The 20537-nt window shown below is 50.0% G+C and overlaps 1 protein-coding gene across 9 annotated transcripts in view; it reads right to left on the bottom strand.

The window, feature by feature from the left end:
* Positions 1-20537, bottom strand: part of TOX2 (TOX high mobility group box family member 2) — a 207782-nt gene that overhangs the window by 4570 nt on the left and 182675 nt on the right. For all 9 annotated transcript variants that reach the window (XM_047744341.1, XM_047744340.1, XM_047744342.1 and 6 more), the window contains 3 exons: positions 3517-3756; positions 1013-1240; positions 520-600 (listed from right to left, as the gene is read on the bottom strand). In XM_047744341.1, coding sequence (XP_047600297.1) covers positions 520-600; positions 1013-1240; positions 3517-3756 — 549 coding nt within the window. The remainder of the gene's footprint in view (positions 1-519; positions 601-1012; positions 1241-3516; positions 3757-20537) is intronic.

The following is a 20537-nucleotide window of genomic DNA, read 5'->3' as shown; positions in this document are numbered from 1 at the left end:
TTGGCAGGGAGCTACCGGCAAACCAGAGGTAATCCCAGGTCCTCAGTGCACTTGGCTCTGACCAAGTGTTAATTCCTGGGGAATTAACGAGGATGCGGTGGACACCGGAAGCCCAGCTTCCTCAGCCAGGCCCGTGATGCTGGCCTCATCCAGCCAGGCCTCCCTCTACACTCCTCTCCAGCCTCTACGCCTTGCCTGTGCTGTTCCCTTGGCTTGGAACGCCCTCCCTGCTTGGCCCTTTGCGGCCGGACGGACGTGCCTTGCGCTCCGTGACAGCTTCCAGACGCTCGTCATTTCAGGCAAGCTGCTTAAACCCACTGAATGCTGGGTTCTTTTTGGAAGAATTAAACGAAACGGCATGCATGTAAAGCGCCGGGCACAAGCGTGGCACACGGCAGGTGCAGGGAGAAGTGACCCCACCGGGCTTCTCTGTCCTTCCCAGGAACTATGGCTTTGACCCTTCCCAAGGGCCTCGGTGCCCCCCTTGATCGGGGCTGGGCCAACGGGCCAGGGTGTTACCTTGGAGACAAGGCTCGCCCTGTAGGCTGCCAGAGCCTTCAGATACTCCTTCTTTGCCGCTTCGGTCTTTCTCTTGTAAGCCTGAAAGATCCAAAACGTGGGCAACATCGGGGAGTGGTCAGGTGATCAGCCGGAGGCATTTGCCTCTGAGCTTGTTCTGCTCCCTGTTCTCCCTGGATGCCCTTGAGAGGGGCCGGGCACACGGTCAGTGGGGAGGAAGCCCTGGCCTGGTCCAGGCTGGCACAGTTGGAGGGACAAGACGGACAGAGATGCTTATTCTCACTTAACAGAAGAGGGAGCAGAAATCAGATTGGTTAGGCCACTAGTGAACGCAGCCGGCAAACAGCAGAACTGGAAGGGCTCTAGCCTCCCAGCTTACAGATGGGCAAACTGAGTCAGGAGAGACCCCTGCAGGAGGTTTTTCCTGATTTCAGGCATTCCAAGTCTGTCACTGGCTCCAGGGTCTCAAAGCCCCGGGAAGGGACAGACTCACCTGCTTCTGCTCCTCTCCCAAGCTGTCCCACATGGAGGCCACGATTTTGGACACATCCCCGAAGGTGGCACTGGGGTTCTGTCCCTTGATGGCAGCTTGAGTGTCTCTGAAGAAGAGCGCATAGGCCGACACAGGCTTCTGTGGCTCGTTGGGATCCTTCTTCTTCTTCTTCTTTGGGTTCTTGGTCTTTTTTCCTGGGTCGGTGGAAGGTCTCTTCTCTCCCGACATCTGCACAGAGGAAAGGAGTCAGAAAAGTAGAGATGCCATGGGCTTCCCCCTACAGGTCCCCACCCCAGCCTGAGGCAGAGGGGACCTTCCCCAGCAGCCCCATCGCCTGCCTGTCCAGCTCTGAGTGCATGTAGGCAACGGCAGGTGGCCCACACCCTGGGCTCCAGCTCAGGCCGTGCGGGCCACACTGTCATGCTCACCGCTCTCCGTGAGAGACAAAGCACACACACACACACATGCACACACACACACATGCAAACATACACCCATGCACACACTCACGCACACACATGTCCTGGGTAAGAGCTAGGAACCCCGGGGTTACTGTTTAACTCATGAATGAAAATCAGCAAGGTGGCAAAGTTGATTCAAAGAGAAAAAGTGCCCTACAGAGCAATGAAATGATCACCTTTGGGGCTTTTACTCTTTTCTCCCAGGCAGAAGTCATTTGCGTCTCTATAGCGAGACATTAATTCACTTTATAATCCGACAAAAATTGTTTACCTCTCTGCCACTTCTTTCCCAAGGTAACATCTACGTTTACAGAGTGTAAAATCCCCTAATGGATCAGGAGTAAGGGATCCCAACAACGGTACGCTCTCCTAGAGAATCTGGGGGCTCCCGCGCGAGCCTGTGGATGTGGTATGCCACTGAAAGCGTGCTTGGCCCTGGGCTCAGCCCAAGTTTTGAGGATATCAATTTTTCTGGACCCTCCTCCCTTGTGATCACAAAAAAGCCCCGAAGATGATCCTTAGCCATCCACGAACTTTCAGGTGTGCGTCTTGGGGCAGGGGACTTAGGGCCGGGGCCCTATGAAGTTGTGGGACAGGTAAGAGGTTATGTGACTCGGTGGGCGTGGCCTCGTTCCGGACACCTGGCCGCAGAAGCAGGACCGCAATCCTGTGAGTGTGCGACTCAAGGCTTGCGGGATGGGAGCTGCGTAGGGATGCTGGCCACAGACCTCAGTGGGTCACCAGTAGGACCCTCAGGTCACACGGGGAGCAGGAACTTTAGTCAAAGCCCTGGATCCTACAGTGAAGACTGTCACTCTCTGCACCAGGCAGATGACACCAGGAACCGGTAAGGAAATCGTGGGGGTGGCGAGGGAAGCCGGTAGCCACGCGGCATCTGCTCCTGCCTCTCTCTGCAGCCAAACTGACGTAACCGCTCTGGGGCCTGGGTTTTCCCATCTGCCAATTGGAGAGGACAATGGCCTTGACCACACAGGGCTGTCATGAGGACCCCATGGGTTAATACTGGTTATGTGCTTAGAACAGCTTTCGGCCCCAATGGGGTGTGCTAAATATAAGATAAAATAAAGCCACTCCTGCAAGGTACCGTGGGGATGCAGCTGGACCAGATCCAGAGGTGCCCACCCAGCCCCGGCGGTCATGGTCCCGGTCAGGTGGCATGGGCGCCATAGTCACTGCCCCAGGCTTCTGGAGGGTCCCCATGGGGAAAGGGATGAGAGCCCTCAGGAAGAAGAAATGGAGGTGGGGTTTGGGGGATCACGTTTGGGTTCTGCCACGGGCTCATGGGGAGAGTCGCAGTGAGCACAGCCGTCCCTGGGCTCTCTGGCCTCTGTCTTCCACCCCAGTGAAACCAGATGCCTTCCCACAGCCAGGAGGAGCTGTCAGTGCAAAGGAAGGACAAGCCTGGACAGCTAGTGACCTCTCACCCCTGATGTGTTCTTTAAAGGCAGGACCATCCATGATTCCAGGGGTGCTGGGGGGGGGCATGTCCCCAGGGGGAACGTGTCAGTTCCGGTGCTGCCCAGAGCTGTCCTCTGCTGGGCTGCACACCTTTGTCAGAAAACCTTCTCTTGCAAGGCCAAAGTGGCCTTAAGACGTGACCCTGAGGATCTTGCTGATGCCATCAATGTCACCGAGATGACCCACTGGCCATTGAGGAATAAGCCCTCACCACATTGTCACAGGATTCTCTCCTCCGCCCCCTCGGCCACTGGAGAGCGTTGTCTTTGCTTTATACACAAGGCCCTGGGAGCGGAGGGGCACAGCTTGGCAAGGACACTCGGCAAATCTAGCGGCTGCAGCCAGATAGCCCCAAGTCCAAGCTCGGCCATCTCTACTGACCAGGGGCTCCAGCCGGCAGACCCCGTGCTACCTGCTGATTTCCGTCCTCTGTGCCCTCCAGCAAATGCTACAGTTGTGCTCTTCCAGTCTGGTCTCCAGGCCGGTGATGCCCGTTTCCACGTAGGGCCCACCCGTCTCCTGACGGGAGGGCATCTCAGGGCCCCGCGTGGCCCCCCGACCTACCTTGAAATGCGCTTCTGATTCCTCCTCCTGAGTTGAACTGGAGGGGGAGGGCGTGGCTGACTTGCTCCCTGGGGGGGACGGGGAGCTGTGGGCGATGCCACTCCGGATGCCCATCTGAGAGATGAGCTGGGACTGGCTGAGGGCGCTCATGTGGCTGGCCAGCATCGCAGGGCGGCCCAGCAGGGGCCCCGGCCGGCCGGAGTCATAGGCAGCGACCTCCGAGTGGACCATCTCCTGGATCTGAGAGAGGAGAACAGGGCATGGTGAGCTAGAGGGGACCTGCCTGCCCCCATCACACAGTGGGACTCCGAGGAGGGGCAGGCTGTGGGCTGTGGCACTGTGGGCTGCGCTCCCCTGGTTTGGCGTCTTATAAACTGAGTGACTCTGGCTAAGTTACTTAACCTCTCTGTGTCCCTCACTTCTTTGTCGGAAAAATGCGGATAATAATTAAGCATACCTTCAAGTGTTGTTAGGACGAAATGTGCCTGGCACCTAGTAAGTCGTTAAATACATAGAATAAATAAATCCCTTAATAAAGCTATATATTTCTCTTCCTCTCAGCCAGTAATTTTCTTATTAAATCTTCCCTATGATATTTCTAACTGGTAATTTTTGGACTACAAGAAAGAGCCTGACTTTCACATACAGGCATTGCTCACACTAAACGCTTATGTGGGACAGTGTGTCCTTTTCACTTAAATATCTTAAATACATACACACGCACATTGTGGAGTGCGGCATACCAGTCTGCATCCTCTTATAATTATTTTTATTGCTTTTGCATCTGTGTTTATTTTCCCTTTGTTATTTCTGATGCCAAATAGCTGTGTTTTCCTCTCATGTTTTCTTCATTAGGCAAGCTCATGGATTTTCCCATTTTTATTATGTGGGAGGTTTTCTCCTCCTCAAAAGAATCAGATTTCATATTTGTTTATCGCTTCTCTGTTTTTTGATTCTTTAATATCTAATCATCTGTATCTTTATTAATTACATCCTTTGATTCTAAAAGATGTGTAACTGTTCTTTCTGCCCTGCCCGCCCCTCCCCCCCCCCCGCCGCCCCCACCCCTGATTTTGGTCACGTTTCTAATTCATTATTTCCATTCTCAATGTTTAGAAATACGTTGCATGCCATGAAGTTGCCTCTGGGCATGACTTTGACATTTCTCATAGACTTCACCACGTTAAGGTTTTCGTTAGCATTTTTTTCTGTGTGTCTATTTCGATTTTTTATTTTCTTTCATCCAAGAGTTGTTTAAAAAAACGTTTTGGAAAAAGAAAGTTTTGAAATGTCTAAGAGGTTCATTTTTTTGTTTGTTTGTTTCTTTTCCCTTTGCTACTAATTTCTAGTGACACAGGTGATCAAAGGACATCCTCTGTACTACTTGCACTCCTGAGACTTTGGTAAGGTTTCCTTAGGACCGAAACATCTTTATACTTTGTACCTTAGCCCTCAGGAACAAGGCGAGCCTGGTGCAGATTAATCTGGTTTCTCAGAGGCCACGTGCTATGGTTTTGATTCCTTCCTGACTTTTTTGGCACGTCTAAGTTGCCTGCAACTTTTCTGCTTCCATCACAATCTTCCTTCAACACTTAAAGTGTTTTGTTTGGGGAATGTGATGTTGGTTTTTATTGCAAAAGGAAGACTGCCTATTACATCTTCATTATGGATTGAATTTTAATATTATCTAGAGCGCCTCCCTTTTGCCTTCAGCTCAGTGGAGTCAGATCCGAACATCGCCATCCTTGCCTGGGTATGTATTTGTTTGAATTTGTCTGGTGTGTCCTCGGTTCTGAGGAACTTTCTTTTCCAGGTTTCTCTCCACTTAAACTTTTTTTTGAGGGGGGGGTTATTATCTTTGGCAAATGCTGGCATTTCTGTTGTGTGGTTTTTGAAAGGCTGATTTTCATAATATTTTCCATGGCTATTTTGGTTCCCATATGTTCTTGAGTTACATACATAGGTTAGCTACATAAATATATACTTTTTAAACTGCCTACTTCATCTAGATTTCAGCACTAATAGCATATACCTAGGATAATATTGCTATATTTTTAACCTGCTTCTATGTTTTTTGTAGTTAAATTCCCAGTTGCATTATTGTGAATGCATGTTGCTTTTTAAAAATTTCTTTCTCAAAGGTTTACATGTTTTAACTCCCCAATGAATCAGTTCTTATATTTTAAAAAATCAGCTTGACAAGTTTTCTGAGAATTAAATTTTGCTTTTCTATGAAGGTACCATCAGTGGCTTTTCATGTAGCTTTCAAATTAAATAATTTATTTATACTTTCACATTTTCTTTTTGAATAATATTAGCATCTAGGGCAGAGGCTCAAACAGGGACCTTTGCCGAGAAACCTGGCTATGCCTAGAGACATTTCTGGCTTTCACAGCTGATGTGTGTGTGTGGAGGTTGTGCTAGGAGCATCTCATGGAGAGAGGTCAGAGGTGTTCCCAAATGTCCTACAATGTGTAGAATGCCCCCTACACACACACACACACATCCAACAAAGTATGATGTATCCAAAGATGTCAATTGTGCTGAAGTTGAGAACCCCTGCTCCATAGAGATGATTTTTGCCCCATGAGGAGCATTTTAACTGTATCATATAAATATTTTTAAAAACATTCTACAACTGAAGATTTTATTTGATTTTTTTACCTAAAGTTATTTGGAGAAGAGTCCTTATTTAACGTATCCTTTTGTTATGATGGTCCGAAAACATGATTCCTAGAATTTTATCTTTTTGGTACTGGGGTTTTCATGACGGCTTAGGGTACGATCGTTTTTGGTAAAATGTTCCTGTGCATTGGAAATCATGTTTATGCTGTAATATACACATATCTCGATGTGTCTATTGCATAAACTATTTCGACTACTTCAGCTGTGATATGCCAAGAAAAATGAGTTAAAGCAGCTCCCACTGCTCTTGGGTTCCCCTCAGTCTCTCTACAGAATTTAAACAGGTTTCCTCATATACGTTGATGTGACGTTACTCATTGTTATAAAAGTTCCAGAATGCTGTATTTTCATGATGGGTTCTCCTTCTTAACAATAAAAAAAGCATCTTCACCTCAATTAATGTTTTTATCTTAGATCTGACTTTACCTGGGATCTATATCTCTATTTTTCCATTTTATTACTGTACACTGTACTGTACTGTTAAATGTGCATCTTATAAATAGCATATAGGTAGCTTTTGGTTCTGAGCTCTTAAACTTTTTGTGAAATATATATTGTGTTATTATATTAATCATAAAGAAACAGACTTTAAGTGCTCTGTTGCAAAGAGTAAAAGATTTTAGAAGGAATTTGATTAAAAAGTGGACAGAGAACTTGAATAAGATCTTGAAGATGTCCAAGTGGCCAATGGGTTTGTCAAAAGGTGCGGGGCATCACTCATCCTCAGGCAGATGCAGATCCAAGCCACAATGAGATAACATCTCTCATCTGCTGGGATGGCTAGTATCAAAAAGAGAAAAGATTCAGGGTTGTGAGTTCATCCACGTTGGGAAAAAAAAAAAAAGATAAGAGATCAAAGTGCTGACAAGCTGACAAGGCTGTGGAAAAGGGGGACCCATGTGTGCTGTTGGTGGGAAAGTAAATTGGAACAGCTCCTGTGGAAAACAGTCTGGAGTTTCCTCAAAAAATTGAAAAGAGGACTACCATGTGATCCAGCCAGACCACTTCTGGGTATTGACCCAAAAGAAATGAAATCACTACCCTGAAGAGATATCTGTGTCCCCATGTTCACTGCATTATTTATCACAGCCAAGACATGGAAATAACCTCGTGTCTTTGAACAGGTGAATGGATAGAGGAAATGTGGGGCTACATACCCTGCTATTTGACCATAAAAAAGAAGGAAATTCTGCCTTTTGCAACAGTATGGATGGGCCTCGAAGGTGTTATACCAAATGACATAAGTCAGACAGAGAGAGACAGAGACTGTGGGTTCTCGCTCATGCGGGGGTCTAAAAAAGCCGAAAACAAAGAAAGAGAGAGAGAGCATGGTGGTTTCCAGGGCCAGGGCCTGGGCAAATGTGTGAAGGAGGTCAAAGGGCACAAACTTCTAGCTTCGGGACGAATAAGATATGGGGATCTAATGCACACCATGGGGACTCTAATTAATAATACCTATTATACACTTGAAAGCTATTAAGAATGTAGATCTTAAAAATTATCACTGAACACACAACACGCACACACAAAGGTAATTATGTGAGGGGATGGAGGTATTAACGATCCTCGTTGTAGTAATAATTGCACAAAATATATGCATGTACCAAATCATCCTGTAGACCTTCAAATCACATAGGTTAAATGTTAGTGATATCTCGATAAAGCTGGAAAAAATTTTAACTCTCAAGAAAATAGAGAGTAGAAGGTTTTAAAATCTTTTCTCTAAACTTCCCTCTTTCCGTTTCAATGTGTACACTCCCTTCCCTGAATCTTAAATAAGAGTCTGATATTATTTCCTCAAGGGCAAAATGGCCTTGGGGTTCTACATTTAGGACCTGTGGGTGTTTTTTTTTTTTTTTTCTCCTTCTCAGCAGCGTGCTTAGAATTCTTCAACTAGATCTTCCTGACTCCATAATTTAATATATTGCCAACATGGGATAATGGCAGACTTAAATTTTTGCAAATCTGCAAAGTGTGAAATGCTCTCAAAGTTGTTCTAATTTGCACTGTCCTGATTACTAGAGAGGCTCAACATCTTTGCATAAGTTTACTGGCCATTTGGGTTTCTATTTATGCTGCTGTTGGAGTGTAAGCTAGCAAGTAAGGTAAACGCTTCCGGAAGCAATCACATAATAAGCACGTACACTGAAGATGGGCCATCCTGTAACCTAACAATTCTACTCCAAGATATTTATTACAAAGAACTTTCCCAGATGCATAAGAAGACATATATGCTGCAGGATAAATTTTAAAGACATTAGAATGATAAAGCGATTGTCCTTTCGATAGAATGCTGAGCATTGGCTCATGAACTTCTGGGGTTATCTGTTTCTATGGGAAGGTGTGCCTTTGTCTTTAACCAAGCTATCGTACAACTTTGTAAGCTGTAGAAAATTGAAATTAGTGCATCTTATTTTTTAGCATTAAACTTTTTTCATTGTGGGGGCACAAGGGTGGCTCAGTCAGTTAAGTGTCCAACTCTTGATTTCAGCTCAGGTCTCGATCTCAAGGTCATGAGTTCAGGGCCCATGTTGGACTCCACACTGGGTGTGGAGCCTGCTTTAAAAAATTTTTGGGGGGGACACCTGGGTGGCTCAGTGGGTTAAAGCCTCTGCCTTCGGCTCAGGTCGTGATCCCAGGGTCCTGGGATCGAGCCCCGCGTCGGGCTCTCTGCTCAGCGGGGAGCCTTCTTCCTCCTCTCTCTCTGCCTGCCTCTCTGCCTACTTGTGGTCTTTGTCTATCAAATAAATAAATAAAATCTTAAAAAAAATTTTTTTTCATTGTGGTAAAATACATATAACATAAAATTTACCATCTTAACCACTTTTTTCAAGATTTATTTGAGAGAGAGAGAGAGTGTGTGCGCTCACAGGTAGCAGAAGAGCAGAGGGAAAGAGTTCTGAGCCCCCAGTGAGCGGGGAGCAGGAAGGGAAGCAGGGCTGATCCCACAGCCCATGAGATCATGACCTGAGCCAAAACCAAGAGTCGGTTGCTTAACCAACTGAGCACACACATAGGCGCCCCCTATGCTAACTATTGTTAAGTGTACCGCTGACATCACACTGTTGGGCAACCATCACCACCATCCATTTCCAGAGCTCCTTCTATCTCGCAAAACTGAAGCTCAACCTATGAAACAGTAACCTCCTCTTCTTCCCTCTCTGTGGCGCAGGGCAACCACCACTTGACTACGGTGAAATCTGACCACTAGGCTATGAGTCTGACTACCCAGGGTACCTCTGGTAAGTGGAATCACACAGCATTTGTTCTTCTGTGACTGGCTTAGTTCACTAAGCCTCCTGTCCTCAATGTTCACCCGTGCTGGAGCCTACATCAGACTCTCCTTCCTTCAAAGGCTGAATAAAATTCCATTGTCTGCGTACACTGCATTCTGTTTGTCCATTCGTCTGTTGATGGACACTTGGGTTGCTTCCATATTTTGGTTGTTGGGAATAATGTTGCTACAAACACGGGTGTTTAAGTACTTCTTCATTCTTTGGAGTATGCCCTCAGAAATAGAATTGCTTGATCATATAGTAATTCCATTTTTAAGTTTTGAGGAGCTGCCATATTGTTTTCTATAGGGGCTACACCATTTTACATTCCCAACCATAGTGCACGAGGGTTAGTGTCTCCATATCCTGGCCAACACTTACTAATTTTTTTTAATAGTAGCCATCCTAGTGGGTGTGAGGTAGAACACAGTGAATTCTCATCCATAAAAATGCACCAAGCCTCCTGCTTCTCTCGTGGAAACATACGGACACATCAGGAGCCACATCTGCAGCCTCTCCAGGAAGGATGAACAGAGCAAACAGCAAGGAGGTGTCCTTGTGAACGTAATGAGATTCGCCTGGCTTAATAGATTCTCGGAGGGGCAGGAGCACAGAGGTGTTTTTCACAAATTCCCCATTTCGCAAATTCCCCTCTGGGGTGCTGGGGTGCCCCTATTCAGGGTGGGGAGAGGATAAGAAATCACACCTCTTCCTTCCCGCCTTCTGCCGATTCACAGAACTCACACCCTGCCTGTTTCCTCCCAGGCAGGGACGTGGTGTCATTAAACACAGCCTCACACTCTGCCTGGGGAATTGGGACTTTTTTTCTGGAGGCAACAGCGGCTCAGCTCAATTCTGTTCTCTCACTGAAGCCTCTGCCTCAGCTCTAGAGGGGCCAGAAACTTCTTAATTTCTAGCCAGACCCCAAAACTAACAAGCCACTGACCAGCATTTGACAACCCCTCCCATGGCCCTGGAGTGGCTCTTTCCAACAGATCCTAATCTCCCTGTTCTACAGACAATGATAACATTTGTGATAATGATAACAATACTCATTATTTTACTGAGTGAGTACTCACTGTATGCCAAGCACTATGCCAGGGGTGGCATGGACACAAAAACACTTTTATCACCCCTGTTTTTTAAAATAAAGACGCTGAGGGGCGCCTGGGTGGCTCAGTGGGTTAAATCCTCTGCCTTTGGCTCAGGTCATGATCTCAGGGTCTTGGGATCGAGCCCCCGCATCGGGCTCTCTGTTTGGCGGGGAGCCTGCTTCCCCCCCCTCTCTGCCTGTCTTTCTGCCTACTTGTGATCTCTCTCTGTCTGTCAAATAAATAAATAAAATCTTTAAAAAACATAAAATAAAGACGCTAAAATTCAGAGAGGTTAAGTGACTCTCCCAAGGTCACACAGGTAGGAAGGGGGGAAAGTCAGAATTTGGGTTGTCTTCTGAGACTGAGATCTTTTCACAGCACCCACACAGATCTTAAGGGCCCTACTATGGCTGCAGGGTAATGAATGTGCCCTCACAGGGCAGGTGTGAGGACCCAATGAAACCTGAGCAGAACTTTTTGTTCTGGGAGAGGGAACTTCACCAGCCAGAGTGCTGGGACATCCTCTTTCTCCAGAGAACCCTGACTAGCACACATGGCACGAAGAGCTTTGCGAGCTGCCCGCGGCCTGGCACAGCCGGACTGTCGGGAGGAGGAGGACCCGAGGAGAAAGCAGCATCGGAGGCCAGCCCCGGGGGCCCGAGGTGCAGGGACCGGGCCTGCAGGTGCTAAGAGGATGGGCACCGGCTTTAAGCAGAGGAAAGTCAGAACCCAGGGCCGTGTGCCGCCAGCCTCCAGGGAGTCCTGTGACCCATGGCAGAAGGGCCTGCCCGGGGAAAGTTGTCTGGGGACGCCGACAAGTCTCAGGACTCTGAGAAGCACAGCGAGCCCAAGTAACTGTTTCCTATTGCCGCTCTGACCAATTAGCTCCAACTTGGTGGCTCAAAAGAATGCAAACTCAGGGCGCCCAGCTGGCTGGGTGGGTGGAGTGTGCAACTCTTGACCTCAGAGCTGTGGGTTCGAGCCCCACAGTGAGTGTAGAGATTACATAAAAATAAAATCTTTAAAAAAAAGAAGAAGAAGAAGAGCACACACTCATTCCCTTATTAAAGTTCCAGAGGCCTGAAGTCCGGAATCCGGCCCATCAGGCTGCAGCCTGAGTGCTGGCAGGGGTGGTTGCCTCTGGAGGCTCCAGAAGAGAATCAGTCTCTTCGCTTTCTTTTTTTCTTCCTTTCTTTCTTTCTTTCTATGATGGATGCTGTCCCTATTCCTTGGTGTGTGGTCCTCTGTCATGTGGCCGTTCCTCCCTCTGCTTCACTGTCACACCACCTAGCCCAGTGCGGGGCTGGGGCGGGGAGTGGACCCTCTTGCCCCATCTCCCTTCTGAGGATTCATGATTACAAAATGGGGCCCACCCAAATAATCCAGGACAATCTCCCCGTGTCAAGGTTTTTAACTTGATCACATCGGCAAAAGCCCTTTTGCTATATACGGTATCAAATTCTCAGGCTCCAGGGACTGGACGGGGCCATCTCTCGGGGATGGGACAATACTCCGTTGACCTCACTCCTGGAATCAATGATGTCAAGGCCACACCCAAAGCACACCCCCCTCCCGCCCCTGTCGCCCCACCGAATACAAGAAAGGAAACGAAAGCCAATAGGAAGCCTTCCCCAGGGCCTGCCTCTCACCCGGAAGCCTTGTCAGTAAGTATTTCTAATAAACTTTCGTGCTTGGTGGGAGATCCCTCGCACGCTGACGAATTTCTCCTGAAATCTGAGACGTCTTGTTCACAGTGGTAGCTGGAGCGCACAGGTGCCCAGCTGGTACTGTAAAACCAGTAAGCATTTAATTGAAACAAACGACTATAATAATAGTACATTATCCCCGCAGGCCGAGCGCCATCACAGTTTTAATTATTGAGTTAAAAGTCAGACTAATTTATCCTTTTAAAGCAACAGCCCCGTTCCTGGTTACACTGATCATCCTGTTATGAATATGAAGCCACCAGCAGGGAAGGGTGTGAATGGAAAGCAATTTGTCCCCTTCAGGCTGGTTTTGTCTTGGAAGGAAGGTTTGCCAAACAGGGTCTCTGCGACACGGTCTGGGACGGCCCGGCTGGGTGTGTGAGACTTCTGTGTTGGGCTGGGGGCTGTGGCCCTCACGCCTCCGCTCAGAGCCTGCACAAGTTCCCCCACTGCATTCCAAGAAAAGCCCAAGTCCTTACTAAGCCACAGGCTCCTTGACGGACCCCACGAGCAGCACCAGCGGTACCCAGCCCCTCTCTGGCTTCCCCCAGCCCCTTAACTCCACTAGGGCACACTTGCCTCCGGCTGTCCCTTAAAGACACCCATGTGTGCTCGAAGCTCAGGGTCCTTCTCTATCTCAGGGTGATTTTGCGCCCAGGGGACATTCAGCCATATTTGGAGACATTTTTGGTTACAACTGGGAGATGCTACTGGCATCTGCTGGGTAGTAGGCCAGGGCTGTGGCCAAATGACCTACTATGAGCAGAACAGCCTCCCACCACGAAGAATGATCCAGACCAAAGTGTCTGGAGCCCCAAGGGTGGGAAACCCTGGCAGTTAGCTATTGCTTCTGTAGGGGACGTTCTTCCCCAGCAAGGGGGATACCTACCAAACGTACTCCTCACCTCCTGCCCATCCCGTCCAGGTCTCCCCTTTCCTACTTTCCTTGACCATCTTCCCCATACTGCCCCTCTGTCCCTCGCCCCCCACCTTCCCAACCCCCTTCATGCTGCTGCGTTCTTCCTTCCAATGCACTGATCCCCTGTGAACACACTCTGTGACTTCTTTATTATTTTACTATCCATCATCTCGCTCCCCCTGCCAGAGTGGGGGTTCCACATGGGCTCCCATCTTCGCTGTGTTCACCCAGGGATTGCCAGCACCAGAACAGTGCCAGACACACAGGAGGGGCTCAGTGTATGCTTGTTGAATGATCTGCTCCGGGTACTTCCTCCTTCAAGCCCTACATCCACGTGGCCTCCACGTCGGGCAATACCTGCTCCTCATGATCTGCCCCATCCTCCCCTTCTAGCCCAGGCTCAGCACCAGTGACTGTTAATTCTGTGTCCACTTGGCTGGGCTAAGGGGTGCCCAGACAGTGGGTAAAACATCATTGGGTGTGTCTAGAAGAGGCTTCCAGAAGAAATTAGCATTTGAGTTAGCCAATGAGTAAAGAAGATTCCCCTCCCCAGTGCAAGTGGTCATCAGTCAATCCACTGAGGACACTAGCATAGAACAAAAAAGAACAAGAAGGCAGAGGAAGGACAAATTCTCTCTTTTCTGAAGCTGGAACATCCATCTTCTCCCACCCCCAGACATTGGAGCTCCAGGCTCCAAAGCCTTTGGACTCGGACTAAATCATCCCACCAGCTCTCCTGGCTCTTCTGCCCATAGACGGCACATCAGGGGACTTCTCAGCCTCCATTAGCACAGGAGTCAATTCCTATAACAAATTTCCTCTTATATGTATGTCTACATATGCTGTTCTGTTTCTCGGGAGAACCCTCACTAACATAAAGCCCATTCCTTTTCCCAGAACAATGAAAAGCCTCTTGCTGGGCTGCTAGGGTGTCTGTCTAGCAAGAGTTCTGGGGTCACTCCCGTGGGCCACCTTGGCCCATGCTCAGATCCTCAAGGCCAGAAGCGGAGGCCTACCTAGTAATCTGTCACAGCCCCCGGGCCCTCATGGTGAGGGCCCACAAGCCACAAAGGCCCTGAGACACAAAGAGGGCAGGCACAGCCCCTGTCACTCAGGAATGGCCACTGAGTCCAGCGGGACAGATGAATGAGCCAGCTGTGTCACAGTGTACGATGCGTTGTTAACGCACTCACCACGACTGCCCCGTGGGCGCACTCAGCCACACAACAAATGCAGCGTGTTCCCTGTGGCCTGGATTCCTGCGACGCAAACTACCCCAGCCCCATGGACAGGGGAAGGCTGTACCTCGGGGGGTCCCGTTCAGCCCCACGAGATTCTTCCAGCATTTTAATACTATGTGCCACCCAGGAACCGCCTCTGGCCACTGAGGACACCAACTCAGTGAGCCCAGCAGGCGGTGGAGGGGTCAGCGTTCTCCCTGTGCCCGTTCACCCCCACTCGCCCCCCATCCCGCCCAGTCACAAGGTCTGGTGTGGAAGATTTTTCTGCGTGCTTCTCTTCGGTTTGTACGCATGTTGTCCCTTTCCCCATAACCCAGCAGCAAAAAGGCCTCCTTCCCCACCTTCCATGAAGTTGCCTTTCTAGTTCCTACTGAGAATTTATTTAGTAAGAATTTAACATCTTTTTTTTAATTGTGCAGGTACGAGCATTAGGATCTTTATGGTTTTCTGTTAATGCTGTGATTTCAAAGTTGCGTAGACCTTGAGAGGTTTCCCGCGGCCCTGTTTTTCCCATAAGCCCCGTCATTTTTAGGATTTTGCAGGTTTGGCAGAACTGCGTCTCTCATATCATAGCAGAAACATCTGTATTTACTAGATATCTGCTAAGTGCCAGGCACTGACGAGCACAGATCTCGTGGTGAGTGACAAAGGCGTGGTCCCAGCCCCCGCGGAGCAGACGGTCTTGTGGGGGAGACAGGCGTCCATCAATTCCACACCCCAACCATCAGGCAGGCATAATGGTGATGAGCTCTGAAAGGAAAGTCAGGGACCACAGCGAGTTTGTTGGGGCAGACTGGGGCTCTGGGATGGCCTCGGTGAGCAGGTTAGTGGGGAGGCTGGCGGAGGGCGAGAATGATGAGCTTAGAGATCCGGGAAGGGGCCAGGTGGAGATGCTCAGTCTGCACCCCGAGGGTCACCAGGAATGATTTGAGGCAGGCCAGTGCCTTCAATTTTAGAAAGGCCAGCTTGGCTGCTATGTGGCAGGGGCAGGGAGGAGCTAACTGGTGAGAAGTGACATAATCATGACTGCAAGTTCGGGTAATGGGAAGTACGAGCTGGCTGTGAGAGAGGCTGAGGGAAGGGAGAGAGGCAGGATTTGGGACTGGTCCTGGCAGGTGGTCCAGGATGCAGATCACTAATGATATTCACAGACTGGTCACAGGGGAGAAGAGATGTGTACAGCCGGGGAGGGGGGTGGTCAGCTGCCAGCAGGCTGAGCTGGGCCAGAGCATCCAAGTGGGGTCTCCAGGTGGGGGTGGTCAACTACATGGTCTGCTCTTTAGGGTGGGGACTGAGCAAGAAACTGTCCCTGGAGGTACCCAGCCACCAGGGCGGAGAATCAGGCCGACAGGAAGGGAAGAGGGGGAGGGGGCTGTTAGAAGGGGTGGTCTGAGCAGCAGAGGAAGCCAGGAGCAGCACAGTCACATGGAGGACACCAAGAGGGAGGGTGTTTCAGGAGGGAGGGAGTGGCCCCTAAATGTCGGGTCTGAGAGAGGCAGCAGGTGCCCCAGGGATTTGGCCATGTGGAGGTCACTGGCGACCATAAGTGGAACAGTTTTGTAGTTGGGGGGAGGTAGAGGCCAGAGTGAATGGGAAGGAGGACAGACAGACAACCGGGGTTGGTGACCCTCCCTGGGAGGCCCACTGGGACCATCAGGAGAGAAGCTGGACAGTGGGCAGGTGTCCAAGGACGATCTTCTGTGTAGATGCTAAGGGGAGAGCACAGTCATGGACGGTGGGTGCTCCTGTCCCAGAAATACCTCCCCCACCCCGGGACGTGGACTGTAGAACTGAGGGCCACAACAACATGATGCCTCTTGCCGGCCTCGTTCTCATCTTCAATCTCAAGTGAGCCTTTTAACAAACCCTGTGAGGTAGATGTGGCTGTGCCCACTTTACAGATGAGCACATGGAGTCCCAGAGCAGTAACATCAGTTGCTCCTTGACCCTAATCCAGGGTCTGCCTGACCCCACAATCTGAGCTCTTCCCACTCCTGAGGGCAGAGGGGTGCGTTGCGGGCCCTGCTGGGCCACGGTCACAGCACGCCCGAGAGGGAGATGTTCTGCCATCGACCAGGGGAGTCGGCACAGCCTTGCTGCCTGGTTTTGACTACAGCTGAGCTCTTCTGTATCTTTGTGAGGAACGGGGGCCTGGGGAATGTCTGCGGGACAAAAGCAATGAAATCCACCAGGAAACTGCTGTGATTAGAACAGAACTGGAGGCTTGCAGTCCAGAGTCAGCATGACAGTCACCCTGAGTGTCTGGGGGCTGCAAGGACTGGGGCCCAGGCAGGGATGAAGCTGGGGGAACCTGGAGGGCAGATCACAGGGGGCGAGAGCACACTCATGTGAGCTCCGTGGAGCCCAGATGGCCCAGCTGATTTCCTGCGCTCAGGACAGGAGCCCCAAGGTAGGGGTCAGGAGGCACCCGGGGCAGATGTAATAGACAGGAGAGCACTGAGAGATGGAACCGGTGCCCTTGGACACAGGGAGCTGATTACCAAGACGACCTGTCCGGGCTGTAAAACCTCTGCCTTCCTGAACTTGATCTTCAGGGCCAGTTCTGAAGGGGGCCTGACGTCCTGCCAGCAACACTAGGGCAGAGCCACATTCTGCAAGGGTGCACCTGTTTGTCTGGCATCCAGCCTTTGCTTCCCCTCCTGAGTGGCGGGAAGGCTGTGTTTTATTTCCTTACCACACTGGAATGTAAACTCCGCGGATCAGGACTGTCATCTGCTCATGGCTTGAGAGATGGCTGGTACATAGGAGGGGCTCCATAAAAGTTTATGGAATGAATGAAGAGTGCCGGAGTGAGCCCAATAGAACAAGGCTGAGAAATGCCACGTGTCTTGCTCAAGGTCTTACAGCCTTAAGCATTGGAGCCAGGGTTTGGGATCAGAAAAGGGGATTCTTTTCTTCCAGCAATAGCTCCCCAGGGACAGACGCCCCTTTCCCATTACCAGTCCAACCCCCAAGCCAGGCCACTGCCAGTGGCCCTGCTAGACCCCGAGCCTCAGCACCTCCCTCTGGGGACGGGGCAGCTGTAACGCCCTGCTGGTCCAGCTCCCTGTGCCAGCAGCCAGCCTTGTTTGCCTCCCTGGGCCCTACTCCCTTTTCAGGACTCAGCTCAAATGTCACGCCTCCAGGCCTTCACTGGCTCTCCTACCTACACCAGTGTCCCCAGAGACCCTGTACTCTCATGGCACCTTGTTATTTTTTTTTCACTGGCCTTGCCATGGTTGTGATTACACCTGCCTGCCTGTGTGCCTGATTCTGGCTGTGTGCCCCAGCCATGAACTAGGGACTGTGGCCACTTTGCTCGGGGCTTTTCCCCCAATGTCTAGCCCCAGGTGTGGCACACAGCAGGCCCTCAGGAAACGTGGAGGGAATGAGCCGGGTAGGCCTGGGTGCTCTGGGCCCCAGAGTGGCAGCCTTCCCAAGCTCCAGGCCAGCCCAGTTGATACCCAGCCCCTGCATGGGAGCTGCCTCTTGCTCGTCCCTCTCCAACATTAGAGTCATGCCCACCTGGGCTCCCGTTCCTTTAAGCCTCATCTGCTCCCTACTGGCAGTCCTGCCTCTTGGCCTTTGCTTATGCTGTTCCATACCATTCCTCTAAGTCTAGAGCCTGGCTGGAGTCAGGTAGTCCTGGCATGCTCTGGGTGAGAAGACCTTACCCTCAACGACCTGGATGACCTTGACCGGCCACTTGGCCTTCTGGGCTTCCTCAATGGAGGGGCTCTAAAGGGGGCAGAAGTGGCATCAGATTTGCATTTCAGAAAGGTATACCAGCTGCCCCAGTGGAAGGGAACCAGATCATGAATGGACCAGCAGGGGAGAGATGGAAGCAGGGAGACCTGCTCACAGGCTTCGGAGGCAGCCCAGGCCATGACGGGGGAGGTCTGAGCTGGGATGGGGCAGCGGGCAGGACGTCGGAGCAGTGCGGTCGGGGTGACTCAGGAGGCAGGCTCAGCGTGGCTCAAAGATTGCAGGTGGCTGGGACCCACAGGAGAGGGAGGCACAAGGAGAGAGAAGGGTTACTCACCCCTCCTCCTTTACGCTGAACATTCTACATTCTGAATTAGCACATGTGCTAATTAAAACCATCTTTCCAAAGAATTTATTATAGGATATTCCAAGCTAATTATAAATTCTCTGTAGCTGATCCTGAGCAGTTTGCTAATGCGGTGTTGAAATCTCTTTGGCCACCCTCATTTAAATTATTCATCAGGCCCTGCAACAGTTGTGAACTGTAATTTAAACAGTCAGCTCATGAATATTCAATTAACACAACAAACACTGGCGTGTTTTACTGACTTGCTGCTCAATATTTTGTATCCTCATCCGTGTTTACATGTTTTTATGAACTCTCGAGAAAAGCATTGCCTGTTGAAGTCCCTGGTTAAGCCAAGATTGAAATGCCTGGGAGGGGCTGGAGGTGGCCGGCCAAGCGTCCGACACCCTTTCTCAGAAGAGCTGCAGGTCAGGCTGGGCCGGTCCAGGGAGGGGAGGCCCAGAGAGGGCAAGGACTGGTCCTCAGGTAACAACAGCACATCCAAGGCACAGACGGGGCTCAGAGTTCTGGGGCAGTTCCCGCTGCCTACGCTGCCACAGAGTAACCAGCGGAGGGGGAGCAGGGACATCTGGGTTGTTTTGCAACCCAGGCCGGCTCAACCCTTAAAAACCAGAGTTCCCGGCAAGAAATCGGGAGGAGTCAAGATGGCGGAGAAGTAGCAGGCTGAGACTACTTCGGGTAGCGGGAGATCAGCTAAATAGCTTATCTAAAGATTGCAAACACCTACAAATCCAACGGGAGATCGAAGAGAAGAAGAACAGCAATTCCAGAAACAGAAAATCAACCACTTTCTGCAAGGTAGGACTGGCGGAGAAGTGAATCCAAAGCGACGGGACGATAGGCCGCGGGGGGAGGGGCCGGCTCCCGGCGAGCGGCGGAGCAACGGAGCACAAAATCGGGACTTTTAAAAGTCTGTTCCGCTGAGGGACATCGCTCCAGAGGCTTAACTGGGGTGAAGCCCAGGCGGGGTCAGCGCGGCCTCAGCTCCCGCAGGGTCGCAGAAGGATCGGGGGTGTCTGAGTGTCACAGAGCTTACCGGTATTAGAACGGGGAAGCCGGCTGCAGAGACAGAGCCGAGGAGTGACTCGCAGCTCGGGGTTACCTTGAACCGGTCGCAGGCTCGGTCAGCTCGGAACGGGGCCGGAGGCCAGGGTGACGGGAGTCATTGGGCGCTGTTCTCTGAGGGCGCACTGAAGAGTGGGGCCCCGGACTCTTGGCTCCTCCGGGCCGGAGACCGGGAGGCCGCCATCTTTATTCCCGTCCTCCGGACTCTACGGAAAGCGCTCAGGGAACAAAAGCTCCCGAAAGCGAACCCGAGCGGATGACTCAGCGCGGCCCCGGGTAAGGGCGGTGCAACTCCGCCTGGGGCAAAGACGCTTGAGAATCACTACAACAGGGCCCCTCCCCCAGAAGATCTACGGGAAACCCAGCCAGGACCAAGTTCACCTACCGAGGAGAACGGCGGAATTCCAGAGGAGAAGAAAGCAAAGCACGGAACTCATGGCTTTCTCCCCATGATTTTTTAGCCTTGCAGTTAATTTAATTTTTTTTTTTAATTTTTTTTTCTTTTTCTCTTCTTCTGCTAAATTTTTTTAACTTTTACCGTTTTCTTTTTTAACGTTTTTTAAATAGTTTATCTAATATATATTTTATTTTTCCTCTTTTTATATTTTTTCTTTATCGGCTTTCTTTTTTTTAATAGTTTAATAGTTTAATAGTTTTAATAGTTTTTTAATAGTTTTTAATAGTTTTTTAATAGTTTTTTTAATAGTTTAATAGTTTTTTAATAGTTTTAATAGTTTAATAGTTTAATAGTTTTTTTTTTCTTTCTTTCTGAACCCCTTTTTATCCCCTTTCTCCCCCCTCACAATTCGGGATCTCTTCTGATTTGACTAAAGCATATTTTCCTGGGGTTGTTGCCACCCTTTTAGTATTTTACTTGCTCCTTCATAAACTCTTATCTGGACAAAATGACAAGGCGGAAAAATTCACAACAAAAAAAAGAACAAGAGGCAGTACCAAAGGCTAG

The sequence above is a fragment of the Lutra lutra genome, chromosome 9 (genome assembly GCF_902655055.1).
Source record: "Lutra lutra chromosome 9, mLutLut1.2, whole genome shotgun sequence".
NCBI lineage: Eukaryota > Metazoa > Chordata > Mammalia > Carnivora > Mustelidae > Lutra > Lutra lutra.
Note: the sequence above shows the minus strand (reverse complement) of the source record. Positions and strands in the feature narration are given on the sequence as shown.